Below are 17,590 nucleotides of genomic sequence, written 5' to 3' on the forward strand. Positions count from 1 at the left end.
TGGAGAAGACAATTTTTCACACGTTCTTACAAGATGACATCACATGTGTGTCAGACTCAGACCCATCTGTTCAAACTTAAACATTTTACAACATTCAAAATGTTAGTGAGAAAACTGTTTGCACAGTCCTGCAGACCTTGCCACACCAGCATGTTGTACCTGTATGATTAGTGAGAAATAAGGCTCTTGATTCTTGGGCTTTCTGGCATCTGGACCCTCAGAATCAGCATAGTTTTGTTTGTCTGTGTAGTGGGCGATATTACCAATATACCTGTAAAAGTTGGGAACTGTAGCTCTATGCTTTCTGAGACCCAAATAGGCCTACTTTTACTGGAGAAGAAAGAATAATGTGACAGATACAGTACACGCCAGGGTTCAAGCAGTTTCATTGCTTGGAGGCCTAACAAGAGAGACAAATGCAACTATACATTTCATAACATTATGGTTTATTACTTAGGATGAAAGTGTATCGGACACAGACAAATAGGTTGATGTTTCGTGCTGGCGACTGGGTCGGAAAAATAGCAGCACTGCTCTAAAGAAGACCACAATTGTGAATGGTACATACAAAAGAAATACATAAAAGAAAGGGCAGTTTTGCCACAGCAGTGGTTCTTAAAGTGGGGTTCTGACTCAAAGATTTTGGTTCCATTTGTATACTCAGTGTTATAAAGGCCAGGGTTGCCAACCCTCCTGAATCTGGCAGGAGTCTCCTGAATTTTGACCCCATCTCCTGTGGTGTGCCTGAATTGTCATTTCTCCTGAATTTCTCCTGGATTTGGTATCAAACTCCCCAAATTCACCTATGTTAAACTGACTGATATATTCACTTAAGTAAAGACTGGTCAATATTAAAGATGTGTTTTAGTTTGCTTCAGTCACCAAATACATTTCTTTACACCTACATTTGGCGTTTTAATGGATGAAATTGTACCCATGCTAGTAAAGCAAGCCTGATAAAAGTATCAAACACACAAAATTCAACAGAACACAGGAAAATATATATCTGTTAAGAAGTTTAAAGAGGGGGACCCCCAGACCCCGGTTGGGGAGTTCCAAATAAAACTTTCATTTGGATCACAAACCATGACACACTTTGTCATGGAACCCGCTGACAGGTTGATTCTTGACCATTTCAGTCCAAACTTGATTCATTATCTGGCATTGTCAGAATACTCCACTCCAGTTTACCCGTGTGTGTCCCTATAAAGCAGGGTCCCTCTTCAGAGGCCTCTCTACCTTAACAGTGTTGGGGTCACATTCCAGCATCTCCCTGATCCATTCATCATCCAAAGCTCCCTCGATGAACTCCTCTAAGCTGATAACAGCTGGACACAAAGCATCGAAAGGAAGGCAATTTACAATAACAATTCAGGCATTTAGCAGATGGTATTTTGCAGAGCAATTTACAAAGTTTTAAGAATAAATGGTATGAACTCCAGGCAACCAATAGCAGGGTAAGCGGACAAGTAAATAGATATGTAGGGTGTCAATATGTCAGTGCCAAGAAAACCAGTAAGAACTACAAAGTAACCAAGATAGCATAATAACTGAATAATGAAGTTATTTTACTTTGGTACTTTGGTAAGTATAGTTTGATAAATTTTATCAAACTTGAATACAGGACTTTTCCTTAGTTTGTATGTACTGAGAAATTCTATAACTGTAATACTTCCTCACCATTCTTGTCTTTATCCAACCTCATAAATATCCTGTTAGTGCACTCTTCAGCTGTAAGTGGGTTGAGCTTGGTAAAAGCAGCCGCCACGGTCATCTTATACACAGCCTGCAAGCAAAATGAGATCAAGTTTTACTAAGATATGCAACACCTGTAATGCCATCCAAGTGTACTTACAAGGTTTTAAAAGGTTTACAAATGTTTCTATTGTTTTGCTTTGTATTTGTTTTCTCATGATGTACAGCACTTTGGTCAACCTGGTTGTTTTTAAATGTGCTTTATAAATACATTGACTTGACTAAGTACTTTGGACAGTTTTGAATCTTAAAATGGCACTGAAATAGGGATGGAACAGTTAATCAAACTAACCAGTTTAATCAATTAAATTATTTCTTAGAGGAAAATCGTTTTTGCTAGTGAAAGTTACAATAGTGCATAGTGTGCAACATGGAATGTAAGCGTAATACTTACTGTATAAACAACTATCGTTAAGTAACATAATTGACTGTGTTACATGTTCAAGGGCTTCTGGAGAAACTTTTCACTTCACTTCAGCTTCACGTGCAAGGGGAGTGCAGTGACATTGTTAATTTATCAGATTTTAGTACAAATGTACAAATATCTTGACTGACTGTTAATTTAGGTAACAAGATTAATAGCTATTGAGACATGCTTGGCTTGTTTGCACTACACTTGTCTTTATCTAATGTCTGTTGGTGCACTTTTCAAGTGTAATATCAGTTTAAATGTAGCAATAATGTATACATACTTGGTTACAAGCCAAAAGTCTTGCATTCAAAACTTTACTTGAATAAAACTAAACATGCACAAGTATTAGTAAAGTAGTAAAAATATACTTACAGAACCAAAAGAAAAACAACGTATTATTATTACTATATCGTTACAATTGTACACTTTGAGCCTACCAACCTGCATGATTTCCAGCATTTCTTCCTGAGTGATGGCTCCATCACTGTCTTTGTCGTAGAGCTTGAATGACCAACGCAGCTTCTCCACAGAGGAGCCCTCAATCAGCATGCTGATGGCCATGACATACTCCCTGAAATCAACCACCCCATCCTGGAGACAACCACCTTCATTAAAATTTGATTTCTTTGCATGGTGTTGATTCGTTCTTTCTAATTTCAGTAATGTATTGTACATTTGGAATGGAGTGTATTGTAATGATTTCAGTATGTCTTGGTTTTTGTGCTGGGTATTGTGCTGTAAATGGTGCAAACAATTGTCATTTTGATAACATTAAAGTAGTCCAAGAATATGCACGGTTTACCCCATTATTGTCCAGTGTGCGGAATATCTGCTCTGCGTACTCAGCTGACTCATTACCCACTGTCCCATTGCAGAAATGCCTTCGGAACTCATGCAGAGTGATCAGTCCACTTGGACATTCATTAATAAACTTCCTACCACAGAAAGAGACCACAGAACAACAGACACAGGGTCTACAATTAAATGAGTGTCCTCTTTAAATAAGCTTTCTTCTTTAATAGCAAATTGTGTACCAGACGAGAAAATAATTGTATTTTAACCTGATGTCAATTGAGGTCATCCTTTACTTGACCTTTAGTGATTAGCTTATACACCCTTGTTTATGCCCTGGTGGCGGAGTGCCAAGAGAATTAGGCTAAATACCCACTAGCCACTTTGCCTAAGCACAGAACATGCAATCTGGCTTGCAATGTTTACTACTTTCTATGGCTGAAAGAATCAGTCACTGGAAAACAGTGCAAGGTAATCCGTTTGACAGGACTGACAGTTCTGAACTGTCAAATAAATTATGAAAGGTTTAGATGTATCTAATAAGCAAATATTTTGTACATTTGTTTAAAATGTCCAAATAGTCATTTGAACAGTTACATGTCAGGTACATGTGGTAAATTCCTGGTAAACCATAACTGTTGTTTAAATCTGATGCATCATGTTAAAGGCATTCATATATGTCTAAAGGCCTCTCCATACTTCGACCGATACCGCTGTTTTCGGTCAAAAGGTCCCTTCTGAAAAGCATTGGACCGAACGAGAGTTTGGAAATTTGCACGTCGGAAAACACAACTCACCGAACATTTCGGTCGAAGTATGGAGAGGCCTTTACACTACAGATCTAGAAGCCGTTCCAAGGATCATAATATTGTTTCATGGATCTTCTTGCCCCATTCTCCAGTCAATTCTAACCTCCAAAATGCAATACATCTGTTGCAACAACTTTGCATGCTGTAGAGTAACTGCATTAGCTAAACCCTGATAATAACAGGGCTTTCACTTCAATGTCTTGAAAAGAAAAGAAATGAACAAAATGTTGAATTCTAAATAAAATTAAAAATCTTACCTAAACCATTCATAGAGTTTGGTGACATATGATTCCTCTCTCCTGCAAGGCAAAGCAGCTGCTTGCCCCATCATTTCTTTACATAATAATGTCTCTGCACTTGCTGCTGACTTTATATGCCACACACACACACACACACACACACACACACACACACACACACACACACACACACACACACACACACACCCATACACACACACACACACACACACACACACACACACACACACACACACACACACACACACACACACACACACACACACACACACACACACACACACAACAAATCCCAGCTTATGCTACACTTTCTTAATTACACTTACCCATGTCACATTTGACAAATGAATGAAACCTAATCTGCTTGTGGGGAATAAACAGGAAGGGTAGGCTATATGACTGAGGTGAAACAAATTTGATTGATTGAATACTTTATTAGTCAGAAATAAGGCTGAAAGGATAACACAAACAAGTCCCTGGGACTTGCTTCCATTGTGGTCCAAGGTATTCAATTCATCAACATAGCATAACAAATCAACACAATAACGGGATACTTGTCATCAACAAATATAAAGGGTTAACCCTAACCTTCATAAAGCAGGTGGAGTCATGATTTCTGTCGACATTTGCTGAAAAGAATAAACGCACACACACGCACACATAAAACATCTTCCTAAAAAATCATGTTTTCTATTTTAAATGGGAAATGGATTTGAGTCCAATCAAAATTCTATCCTTCAAAGCATCCATGAGGACTTACAATAAGTCATAATTGCTGCACTGCACAGTCTAGGGAGTACACTGGAGGATAACAACAAACTCACAACAAAAACAAAAACAGGGCTTATTGCCATTAAAGGAGTAGTTCACCCCCAAAATGACTTTTTTTCTATTGATTACTCAGGCCATGGAGAGTAGAGTTCAATAATATTTTTTGGTTTTTGTCACATTCCTAAGACAAAATTTTGATTCGAGTAAATTTACCCCCATTGATTCCGGGGGTAAATTTATTGTCGACGGGCGGGTGGGACCGCTGACATCACACTCATGTCACCATGACAGCTATTACCATATAAGGAGTACCCAATATATGGAATGGGTTGTCTGACCTCAATGTATCATCATGGCATCAGGCGCAAACAAAAGGACGAGGACTGACAGATAAAGATATATATGGGCATATCAGCATGCCCATATATGGGCATATACTGATGACATCAGGGATCTCATATGGGCATAAAAGGGACAAGGACTGACCGATGCAAAGATCTCCATATATGGGCGACTAGGTGTGAGGGCTGGATATGCCATTCATGTTTCCCATTGAGATTTACTATAGAGGTTATGCACGTGACATCATCATCAGACCCGGAAGTTTTGCGGGAACTCCTACTGAGTGGCAAAATAAACTACTTTCTGGCCTTGACAGCCCATACATCTAAAAAGAAAAGTCCTATCTGATTGCATTAAATGACGTTAAACTCACTTTGCCACTCGATTTGCCTTTCACTTTATGCATTCGCATACCCTCTATTGTTACTATTGTCGTGGCAGTCCCCTGAGGAGTGTTTGTGCCAAGTGTGGTGTGGATGGAGCAACAGTGCATCTCCACCTCACCCGAGTAGGCCAGTGCCCAATGAGGTAGTGTGGTTGGTGCCTGGCATCGAGGCTGATCCACATCTCACCGTTTATGAATTCAAGAGATTGACTTCAAAATAAATGTTGTAGAATGTACATTTCTGGCCAGCTTTTTAGGACTAATTGAAGTGTGAAGGATGGGTTGAAATGAACAAATCTCCAATTGTGATTGGCATTTATTTTGGACTCAAGAAACCAGACAATCTTGTCTTTCTTTAATGGTCCTGTCCAAGAACCTCAACAAGAAGTGGAGGGAAATAATCTCAACAAAACTAAACTATCCCCCAGAGTCCAGACTGTGTTCACAGGAGGGAAGGTGGGAGGAAAGAGTTGCTGCACAAGGGACTCCTATGGGCTGTGGTGGGCGGCTGTCAGCGGGGAATGTTGAGCGTTGAAGATTAGGGTGGAGGTGCTACATCCTCCCTATACATAAATACATTGACATTGCATTGACAACTGGGGCTTTACGTCAACACCACCCCAGCATATTAAGCATGATAGCTTGCCATAACTCCCCTGGAAGAAATACCTGCCAGGGTCCTATATTGACCTATATTAATAGAAAGGGAATGTGACATTACTCCATTAAAAGAGCTAGCTGAAAACATTACAAGATGGCGCTATATGTCCATTGAACTCCAGTGAATGGTTCCTCAAGCTAGTTCTCCTGAGATTGTTCACTGTTTTGTTATTAACAGATCAAATTTCTTTTTGAGCCAAGCAGCCGTTTTCATAAAATAACTACTCGTCGAAAATCTACTATCTATATATCTGTCTACTATTACAATCCTGCTAACACCACCCCGCTTTCACGCCCATTCACACCCACTGCCAGTCATAGGTAGACTGTTGTATGTTATACACCACGCCCACTGATTTGCCATTCATTGGCTAGGAGCCGTCGCCAGGCTGACATGTTATACACCCATGTTATAGGCTCCCAGACTATGGGACCTTAGCCATCCGCCCCAGGATATGGCACATAGAGTATATAGGATATGGCAAAGGGCGGGGAGTCGGGGACTACTGCCCAACTCACACACACACACACACACACACACACAATAGCCGGCGCACACTTGAGCTTTGGAACAACATACTGTATACCGCGACACAGACAGTTATGACAAAGAAAAGGACACTATTCTCTCCAAGATGCAAATGTCCACGTTTCTGTTGCATTGTGCTTCTCTCTTTGCCCCTTGCCTGTGTGTGCGTGTGCCTATGTGTTGCTTGCACCCCCCCACCCCCCAACATTTTCTGTTAATCGCTTTCCACGAATCCCCAGGATAAGACGGATCTAGCTTCCAACTTTAGAATCTTTTCTCTGTTAGTTACTTATTAAATTTTGTTGCCTTATCTCCTTTATTGCTTGCTATGAAATTGCGCTGGTGTGAGTGTGCGTGTGAACTTGCGCTGGTGTGTGTGTGTCTGTGCGCGCACTCGACTTACTTCACTTCTTTGACCATTTAACTCTGAAGACTGCACTGCGTCTTCTATCGGCGCGTGCACACACACAGCAGACAAATGCTGCACGTTGCACGAAAAGTTGTCTATCCCCCCACGCTGCCGAGCCAGTGTGTTGCGCTGGCCTACCTTCGGTTCAGTCTATGGGAGCCATCCCTCCTGTCTTTAAATTAATTAATATCTCCAATGAGTTATGGCCCGCCTACGTTTTGATTGTCAAATCACATTCCTCCCAGTGCTATGTCCCTCCTTCCTGGACCATTTCACTAGGAAATTCGTCACCATAAGGAAGTGGGGCAAGTGGAGAACTTCCGTTGCAGTCCGTCTTTAATTAATGAGGCATAATAGTAGGCAACTATATAGCCTATATTCCCGCCAACTCAATGTGATGGCGGGGCTGCTTCTGGTGTGTGTGTGTGTGTGTGTGTGTGTGTGTGTGTGTGTGTGTGTGTGTGTGTGTGTGTGCGCGCGTGTGTGCTTGCGTGCGCGTGTGCTTGCGTGCGGCGTGCGTGCGTGGCAGGCCAGCAAGCAAGCGTCTCTCACTGTGTCTTCACACACAGATCCTCCAGGGGGAGGGAAAGAGTAAACAAACGGGGCTTTCCGGGAAACAGTGCCTCTACCTTGTCTATGGGGAAAGCCGTTCCCCATAGACAAAGTAGAGGCACTGTAATGTATGGTCTGATCTACATAGTTGTAAAGGTGTTTTGTAATAGACAATCCCATAACGTTAACATAGCAATGCATACAGTGCAGTATAAATGATGCCTTGTGACAACAGCATGAAGAAGGACAACACTGGTGTCCCTCCCCATCTCCCCTGGCATGGCCTGTTTCAGAGCACATCATCACTAACATGACAAATAGCCATTTACCCAAAATAACATCATACCATATCTTATTACCCACCAAGCCAATACAGAGAAACCCACCCTGTACCTGAAGGACTGTAACTTCTAGTAAATAATGTTTTATTATTCTAGTGCTTGTCTTGCTAGCAAGACAGTAGCTAAATGAAAGTCTTGAGAGCATGCATTATGGGGTTTCCCACATTGTTTTATTACACTTATGTTTTGTCAAGTATAATGCCATACAGGTCTGATGGAGTCCTTTGATGCTGTAGCAGTTGAAAGTCTTTATACTGGATTATTATCATCACTTTCTCAGCACACTGTTTGGTATCACAGTTTCCATTGGATTTGTTGCACCTTTGTGTGCTTAGCAGCCATCGTGGAAGTAAGGAGGAATTGTAATGGGGTCATAAATGTGCAATGTAGCTGGGGCTTTGATAGTGGAAGGATAACCAAGATAACCCGATGTTTCAACAGTCCATGTGCTATTTCCCCACTTTATGCAGGCTGATGATATTTGTGACAACAACACCTCTTTCTAGCCACGAGGAAACTAATATACTGTTTATCTGGATGAAAGGACCACTCAGGAAAATAATATTGCTCACCTGGGAGTTTGCAATAGGTCCACTCCCAGTTTCTGGAGCACATTTCCTCTGTTATTGCATGGTATGGGAATAACAGTTACACACAAAGTAAAATACCCTGTGTTGAAGACATAAACGGATGACATAAATAGATAAATGATTAAATGAACAACGAGGATTTTAGAGCAAAGAGGTTCAGAACTGAAACATGAATTTCTTGGAATGTCAGTGCTGCATAGCTTTAGCCCCTTGAATACTATGTATGCACATTATTACAACAATTTAAAATGTTGCTAGAAATCACAGAGAGTAGACATGTCTTTTGGAAGGTTATATATGCCTAATGGTAGATTAAACAGTGTCACGAAAAAAATGAAAAACAAAGTTATGGTTTATCTACAAGAATTATAAGGCTGAGAATAGGGGAAACCATAAACCGGAGGATACAGTACTTTTACACATGATTGTTACACTGTTCCCTGAGTAACCACCTCTACTGTACAGAATTCGACTAAAACCTCTATTGATAAGATGTAACATCACAGATATTCCCATGATCCCATCACTTCCCAACAAAATGAAATGTCTTTGCAAAATCTGTTGGGGGCCCCATCATGGTCACCCATCATGGTCAACTTCCATATTGGCTGCTCTGTGGTTGAAACAATTTAAAAACTATACAAATACATCAACAAAATCGTAAAACTATATCCAGGTAACAAACAGTATATCATCATACTGTGTGAGCTGGTTCTAGTTGTTCAAGAAACAGCTGCTGCCTATTTGCAATTTTAACATTTACAGCTGGTGAGGACGAAAAAAGGATGCAGGTCAGCAAATACTGAAGGTTGACTGCTGCTGAGGTTCTATGGAGGTTTGTGAGAAGAAGAAAAAAGAAAGACAAAAAAACTCTAGAAGAGTGACCTACCCTTTCAAAACAGACAAGGGTGTATAGTGGTGTTTGGAACAATATCAAATCATCCATCAAGGATAGTGTACCAAAGAGTGTGACTGCTGGACTGTTTTAGATAAAGATACTGTCAGAACATACTGTAGAGTGGCAAGGCTAATAGGCACCTCTCAAAAGTCTGAGGTCATGGAGGTGTGTGTGTGTATTACTGGCTGCATGCAATCTTGATCCTGAGAGCTCATATTAAGATCATCAGGCTGACAATATACTACATTGGTGCCTTTCACTCATTATAATCCAACCTACCTACCGGTAGTTAAATAACAACCCTAAAAAAATAAGAAAGGAATCAGTGTTTTTAGTTTTTCTTTTTCATTGTTACTCCGACCCTTTGTTCAAGTGTAGATAAGGGAAATATAAACAGGAATCCCAAGCCATTCATTTACTCTAGTAGTGTTTAGGGGTTCTAATGCTTGGCTGAGGGGTTAAGCAATTGCTGTGGGATGACTGAGCAAACCAACAGCTGTGCAATCTGAGGTGCAGCCCACTGAGAGGCCCCCTCAGATACGAGAACATGACAGTGAATGTGTTGGACCTGGTGAAGGACAGAGTTCCATGGCAGGTAGACAAGCTGTAAGGGGTTTAGAGGCACAGCCTAGAAATGGGACCATCTTCCTTCTCCTCCTCGCTGGAGGTGGGAGAGCAGAGGCGTCCCGTATCGTCACGTCTTTCAGAGCACCACATAGCTTATTACAAAACATAACTAATAAATAAAAAATAAAGAATGTCTTTTAGAAAAAACAACAAACTGATTGCTGCGTCTTTGAGTAAGCAGTCCAACAGGTCATCAGTGAGGTCGGATGTTTATAAGGAACACCTTGAGGCAGGGTTCTATAGAGACCAGCCGCGCATGTCTTCAAAGTCCAAGTCCTCACCCAGGTTGGCGTCCGTCTCCAGGAGGCTCATGATCACCGCCATGGCGGCTTCGTCGTTGGTGAGGCTGCCGAGACCAGAGCCCACCCCCAGGCCGTCAAAATCCATAGAGTTCTCCCCTGAAAGGAAGGGAGGGGAGGAGTCAAAAAGGGAGGAATGTACTGTAGAGCCAACCACAAAATGGTTAATAATAATACATTACACTTACGTAACTTACAAAATGTGTTACATCATGCGACAAACAGTGAAAAATCTATATGCTCGGGCACCCACTGGCCTACTGGTCCGGGCGCATACCACTTAGGCATTGCCACATAGGCATGGGCCATGTCTTGGCCGTCTGGCAAGTGATATATATCTATGACATCAGGGATCTTCATATATGGACATAAAAGGGATTCTGGGGAATACCCATTTATGGACTTTTACATAGGTGATGTCACCTGTGATATCACCTGTGATGTCACAGTGACAAGGGAACCAACCCATAGACTATAAAAATGTGTACTGACTGACTGACACGGAGACAAGCTGCAACATTTCTCATGGTACCGGTATATCCAGATTTAATGTTCCATTTTAACTACAGTTGTACTGCCAGATAAGATGAATGTGTCTCACAGAAGTGAACTTGGGCTAATAAAATATCTAAACTGGTACTAGACACTTAACAGCTGTTTCTCAAACACATGAAGGGAGGGACTAAAATAACAGAGATTATATCTCTCTTTTCTTTTTCAGATGAAAAGCCTGGGATTCAAACAATGTAAAAGTTATGGTGTTGTGATTCCAGTGCCTTGTGTCATGATTTACAAATTAATACTGTACATGCACACAAAGTGCATTGGACTCTGAGGAGAGATCCTTAGAGCCCTGAGGCTATGCTGTCCTACCAAGACACTGTTGAAAATTAAGCTTTTTCAACTGGATGGATGGAGGGAGGGAGGGTACCAATGAGTGTTTCTCCTCCAGGGAATGATGCACTCTGGGTCTGGGACTCATCTTCTGAATGTGATGTTTCTAGCATTTCCACGTCCGTCAACTCCCCATTTGGCACCTATAGAGGCCAACAAAAATAACTAATTAATGACAGACAGGTATGCCCGTGGACATGTACACACAAAAATGATTCATAAGACTTACATTATTGGTTGCTTGACTGTGAGCTGGCGCTGCTGGGGACTTATCCTGCAGTAGACTGAATGGGCTGGCATTGCCACTCGAAGGAGACGAGTTCATCCTAAAGCAGACAGGCAACAGACTGAATGAGTAATAACATAAATAATAAACCCTAAATAAACAGAGGGGGGGCGTTTGGTATCCTCAACAGACAGTCTATCTACGTATGCATTTTACAAATGCCTCTTATCCAGAGTGTCTTCCAAAGTGTCTAGTGTCAGAATAAGTGTCTAGTGTCAGAATAAGTGTCATGTACATTTGTCAGTCAACAAAGGTGTTCAGGAATAGAGCTTGCAGTACAAGGATGTTACAAAGTAAAAGCAAACAGTAAAATGGAATTGACACCATTTCAGCCTCTCTCTCTCACCTGTTGTAGTCCAAAAGCTCGTTGGCAATCTGGGTCCCAATGCTTCCAGCATAAATCATGGTACCGGTGGTGGCAGAGACTCCTGGAATAATTGGTAGAAGCTTTTTGCCATCCTCTACCACAAAATAAAACAATTCCAATTTAGTCTTTCTAAGACAACAACACTCAAGAAATATTACTTTTCCACTTGAACAGTTGAACTAACCCTCGCAAGAGGTCTTGCTTGGCTTCTCAAGCTTGATTCCTGACTGGCTTGTTCGAATGTGGTCATGCCTTTGCAAAGAATGGAAGAAATGATATGTGGTGAGATGAATAATACGCATTTACTGTATCACACACCAGGTACAGTATATTATTCTTGTGTATATAATGATATCATTGATGCATTCATGTGCAGAGGCTCTGTAGAGGTGAGGTGAAGAAAAGACAGAAAAATGCTTGTACTCACGATATGACTGTATTAGTTGACACAATGTATTCTACTTCTTTGGTCCAGGGATTTACAAAACTAAACCACTGACTTTGCAGAGTGACAAAGGAGCCATATTTTGTTTTGAACTTATAGCAGTTTGTCTCAATCTTTTCTTTACTCCGTAGCACTGTGAAAGCAAAGAGTCCTAAGTTAGAAGATTTATCCAACAAACCAATGTAAAAAGACTAATCTCCGTACCATGGGGGACCGGGCCTTCTGTTCAGCTGCCCCTCGGCTGTGGAATGCCCTCCCTGACCAACTGAGAGCACCACAGTCGGTCGATGCTTTTAAAAGGACTTACTGGATGCCTACGTGCTTTTTAACCTTTTTTTTAGCTGTGTCAATTAGGTGATCAATATGTGATTTTAAACCCTTTCTGAGCTGTGTATAATACCGTAGGTGTGCACTGATCTTATCGTAATTTACTTTTTATTTTATTTTACAATTTTAGTCCTTTTTTAATCTTGTTCTATTTTGCTTTATTCTTTGCCCTTTTGAATGTAGCAACGAGATTTGCTTCAAATGTAAAGTGTGCTATAAATAAAATGTATTATTATTACTGCAATTCATCTCAATATAGAACAAAGTTTATATCCAATCACACTTTGAGTGTATTTTTATAATCACCATGATGAACTTGATTCACCATAGACATTTTGCAAGACCATTGTTGTAAAATATCTATCTCAATTGATCTGTATGTCTAAATGAAATACTGATGAGATCTATGAACACTGGAACTTACCTTTTCTATGACTCTCAGCTAAGTGTGGTAAATCATCTTGATGGAAGTACTCATAGCACGATGTCCCAAGTAGTTCCTGGGGAAGATATCCTAGAACGGTTGTCGCTCTGGTGGTAAGAAGAAGGAGGACTTACGCACAAGACCACAGTGACATCAAAATAACACCTACTGTAATATTTCTCGTTAGGGTCTCAAGCTAAAGAGTGTGGGAAACAATAGTGTGGTGCAGTGGTGGAAAAAGTCTCACATCTCTTACTTTAGTAAAAGTATTAATACCACAATGTAGAAATACTCTATTACAAGTAAAAGTCTCAAATTCGAAATTTACTTGAGTAAAGGTACACAAGTATTGGTATCAAAATGTACTTAAAGTACAAAAAGTAGAAAGTACTCATCACGCAGAATGTCTGTACATGTATGCATGAGTTATGAAAGCAAAAATAAAATGTTTACATTCACATGAGAAAATCTATCATTGGTAATTTGATTTCTGTTGGACTGAATTCACACCAGTAATCCGACTCTTTGATCAGAACCAAGTTATTTAGTTGAACTTTGCACTTGATCCACAGAGGGTTCACATATATGTATTTTTATATCTTTGAAGGTAGGTGGATTCAATAATCCATGACTTCATTATGTAACTCATTACGAACCCGCGATCTGTCCTATAATTAGGCGCAGGAAGAATGACGTAGCCAGTTCAGGGGGGAGATCTAAGAGGTTGGCGGCGCGCCCCCAGGTGGGCGGAGTATTATATTCCGCCCCCCACTCAGAGTATATCTAGGGTACTAACCCTACAGTGCTTCAGTTGCTAAACTCAGCGCTGCAGGACACACACAGGTGCCACACCTGTTGCTGCTGGAAGCGTACTGCTGCCCATGCACCGCTCCGAGAGGGTGCCTAACTTGGCTGAGTATTTCTGGCTGTTTCTGCTATCTACTATTGCTTATTTCATGTTCTTAGCTGCCAAACTAACCTAGTTAAGAAGCTGTGTTCTGGCCAGGTTGTATGGGAAGGTTGAGGTTGTTATTCTGGTAATCACTGAATGCTAGAAGTTGTGTTCTTGGCCAAGTCGCATGGGTAGTTTTGAGATTGTTATTCGGGTAATCGCTGATTCTAAAGTTTCAAGGTCCATATTGTCTTGCTAAAGTTGCTGGTGCCCCAGCTGAATTCTGTACTTCAGTCATGTTGCTAAAGCTAATCTAAAGGTGCTACGGGCTTGCTAACATGGCTAAATGTATACTAAGGAGGATCATAGAAAGTGGGCTGTGGCTACGGGCTAAATGCTAACTTATTGTGCCCCGGTGGGCCTTTACTGGGCTACCATGAGTTAAGGTAATCTCAGTCGTTGGGTTTGTCGATGATAGCCACAGTGGTTTTGCGACTGCGCGGGCCGTATCGGCTAGCATGGAGCAACAGGTTCAATGTATAGTCAGCCAGGAGCTAGCCGGTGGCTATTGCTAGCCGGCTACTCCGGTAAAGATGCTGTTAGCTGGTAAAACAACGTGCTAGCCATGTCAATGCATAGAGCGGCGGCCCCTCGCGATAACGTGGCCCCGTAGCAAGTATGAAACACGCCAGGAGGATTCAGTTTGTAGGCTGTTGTAGGTATCGGCAGCATTCACCTAGCATCCGAGCTAGCCGAGTTCATGTCAAGCGGTGGTTTACGGCATGACGTCGTCAGCGCATACTAAACGCTGGGGATGGGATATGTAGTTCGCTAGCATGTCAAGCCCAGCCGAATTCCGTGCTACAGTCTAATGTGGCAGTCGTTTGTTGCTAATGCTAATTTAAGGTGCTTATGGGTTTCGCTAACGTTGCTAAAGATTAGCGGCTGTCCAGGCTGGGTTCAAGGCAAGGATTATGGCATAAAGGTTGGGTTAGCTGTTGTGGTAAACACGGCCGAGGTCTACTTCTAACTACTGCTTCATCAAGGTAATGGTGCTCTTTCCAGCTGAGTTTGCATACTACAGATCGAGACGGGAGCAGTTGCGGCTCCTGGCTAACGCTAAAATAACTTCTTTGTGCTTGGCTTGCTTGCGACCGTTCGCTAGGTTAACTCAGTTGCTTGTGCTTATCGGGAACAGTGGTGTATTTGTCGGGATCAGTGGCGTATTGGTGTATTTTGTCAGCCGTATATGCTACTGTTGAGCAGCGTTCCTTCCTTGCAGTCAGCCAGGGGCTAGCTTTGCTTGTTAGCCGGCTAGCTTTAACTAATGTAAGGATAGCTGCTAGTTGGTAAAACAGCTTGCTAGCCATGTTCTAGGCGCAAGTATGGCCCCGTCTGAAAACGTTGCTCTATAAACAGCTGCTGCTTATGAGGTGCTAGTTGCTATCAGAGCAGTATAATCAGAGAGTGGTGTCACCGCGGGGTCAGAAACAGCGCTGGTCACGTGGTTCATTGTCACTTTACACCTCATAGACTTCAATGCATTTTGTAAACTTCCGGTTCGCCGTTTGTCACTATACGCCAATAGATGTGTGCGTAGAAGACCTGGCCCATGAAGTGAACGGGAGTGACGCAACTCTCTATTCTAGGGCTCCGGTTGCTATACCTTAGCAGCTTCTAAATGGTTCCTGTCGCTTGTATGTTTGCGCGGGCTCCTGGAAGGAGGAAAACCCGCAAGCTCATGGGTGCCACAGTTTACGTGCAAACAATGTTTTGCGTCCGCTAACGCTAGGCGTGCTGTCTGTCTTGACGTCACCAGTTGACTCGCTAATGCATGCAGGGAATCGTAGTCTTCTCTAAATGCTTGGTAGCTCCACTCAACCTGCGGCGGCGTGCTAGCATAACTGCTAATAATTACAGCTAAGGCTGATGCTTGTAAAAATGCTGTATCATGTTTTCTTTCAGCTCATGCTAAAGCTAATACTTGTTGGTTGCTAACATTCTGTCTATTATTTCAGCAAGTTATTGTTTCTACTGCATGTCAAGCTGTTACCAGGGTGTTGAGTGTTTCTGCTAACATGTTGTCATTACTGCTCCAGTATGGCAGCTCCAGGCTAAAGTGGCACAGGCTCAGCTAAATCACTTTTCTTAACAGCGTCTCGCTGCGGCGGCTATAAGGGCGCGGCTAACACCAGGTCTACGTTGTATTTTTCAGGTTCCTAACCCTAACATTATGTTTATTTTTCAGGTTTCCTAAACATGAGGTTTATCTTTCAGCTTCGGGCTAAAGCCGACGCATAGCGACAGCTACAGCAGGTCGTCATTGCAGCGTCGCACGGCAGCTGCGGGGTGTTTCAACTGCTTGTTAAGCTGCTACCAGTGCTTCAGAAGTTAAAGGGATTTAACTCAAATATTTGTTTCAAACTAAGGCTATAGTACCGGGTCACACAGCACACCGTATGTCCTAGCAGTGTTTCCGTGGCCGCTGCACTGGCTACAGTTCTGTTTTCCTTCAGCTCATGCTAAGCTAATACATACTGGTTGCTATTCATCCTGTTTATTTCAGTTTCAGGCCGGAGCGGCTGCAGGCCCACGGCTATGACAGCAGGTTATCATGGCAGCTTTGGCTGCGGGTCCCACTAATCATGTCATGAAGGTTATGTTCCTAGCTTAGTCGACTGCTGTGTGCGGCTGGGAGTCCGTCGGCACCGCGGAGGCTATTGTTGCGACGGCGCAGCTGCTTCCGCTGCTGCCTTGGGCCAGCCGGCCCTCCAGCCTTTCTGACTTCCCGGCGACCCGCGAGCCCACGACGGAGGCGTGTAGGGCTCAGGCTCAGCTTCCGGGAGAGCGGCACACCGACACCGCCGTCATGCCGCGAAGGAGCAAAGGAACGCCAGTTCTAGCGCCAGCGGCGGGAGCCAGTTCTCTCGCCAGCGACGGCTGCCCCGGAAGCACAGCGGAGCCAGACTCTAGCAGGTAAATAGCAGCGCATTTGCTTGTTCGGTTCCGTCAGGGCGCAGTCACTCTAAGCTGGGGACTTTACGCATATCGGTTGGGCCATGTTTTGGCATTGCTTGACTTCAAAAGTCAAGAGCTGGGTTGTAGAGTTTCTTATATGTGCGTCAGCAGACTCTGCAGCAGAACTAACGCACTTTTCCATTCTGTGTCTCCATGCCGAAACACCTGGCTGCCCGCCCGATGTCTGCCCCAACGACCCTCTGTTCCATGACGCACGCTGGTTCGCCGCGAGACTGAGGGAGCAGGGCCAGAGTGAAGGCGTCGCGCCATCCCTCTACACGCCACATTCCCTGCGGCGCGGAGTAGTTTCGGCAGTGGCGCCCCTGGCGCGGAGCAGCTCGGCGGCAGCACTCCTGGCGCGGAGCAACTCGGCGGCAGCACTCCTGGCGCGGAGCAGCTTCGGCGGCGGCTCTCTGGCGAGGAGCACCTTCAGCAGCGGCGCCCCCGGCGCGGAGCAGCTTCGGCGACGGCGTTCCTGGCATGGAGCAGCGGCGGCGCTCCGGGCG

The 17,590-nt window shown here is 43.1% G+C and overlaps 2 protein-coding genes across 2 annotated transcripts in view; both read right to left on the minus strand.

Annotated features, from left to right (window-relative positions):
• Positions 1-1,203: 1,203 nt before the first annotated feature.
• Positions 1,204-4,096, minus strand: LOC308294848 (guanylyl cyclase inhibitory protein; the record flags this gene model as incomplete). The annotated part of the gene is made up of 5 exons (XM_080737734.1): positions 1,204-1,328; positions 1,681-1,786; positions 2,609-2,758; positions 2,970-3,102; positions 4,026-4,096. 5 exons carry the CDS (start codon positions 4,094-4,096, stop codon positions 1,204-1,206), a joined length of 585 nt encoding a protein of 194 aa, XP_080593860.1.
• Positions 4,097-4,475: 379 nt separating this feature from the next.
• The window catches only part of bmal2 (basic helix-loop-helix ARNT like 2), a 28,925-nt gene continuing 15,810 nt past the window's right edge, over positions 4,476-17,590 (minus strand). The window contains exons 11-17 of the mRNA XM_080736432.1: positions 13,175-13,281; positions 12,406-12,556; positions 12,163-12,230; positions 11,958-12,072; positions 11,555-11,651; positions 11,363-11,468; positions 4,476-10,530 (exon numbers count right to left, since the gene is read on the minus strand). Coding sequence (XP_080592558.1) covers positions 10,370-10,530; positions 11,363-11,468; positions 11,555-11,651; positions 11,958-12,072; positions 12,163-12,230; positions 12,406-12,556; positions 13,175-13,281 — 805 coding nt within the window. The 3' untranslated portion in view covers positions 4,476-10,369. The remainder of the gene's footprint in view (positions 10,531-11,362; positions 11,469-11,554; positions 11,652-11,957; positions 12,073-12,162; positions 12,231-12,405; positions 12,557-13,174; positions 13,282-17,590) is intronic.

This window comes from Nannobrachium achirus (assembly GCF_963921795.1).
Source record: "Nannobrachium achirus genome assembly, chromosome: 11".
NCBI classification, from domain to species: domain Eukaryota; kingdom Metazoa; phylum Chordata; class Actinopteri; order Myctophiformes; family Myctophidae; genus Nannobrachium; species Nannobrachium achirus.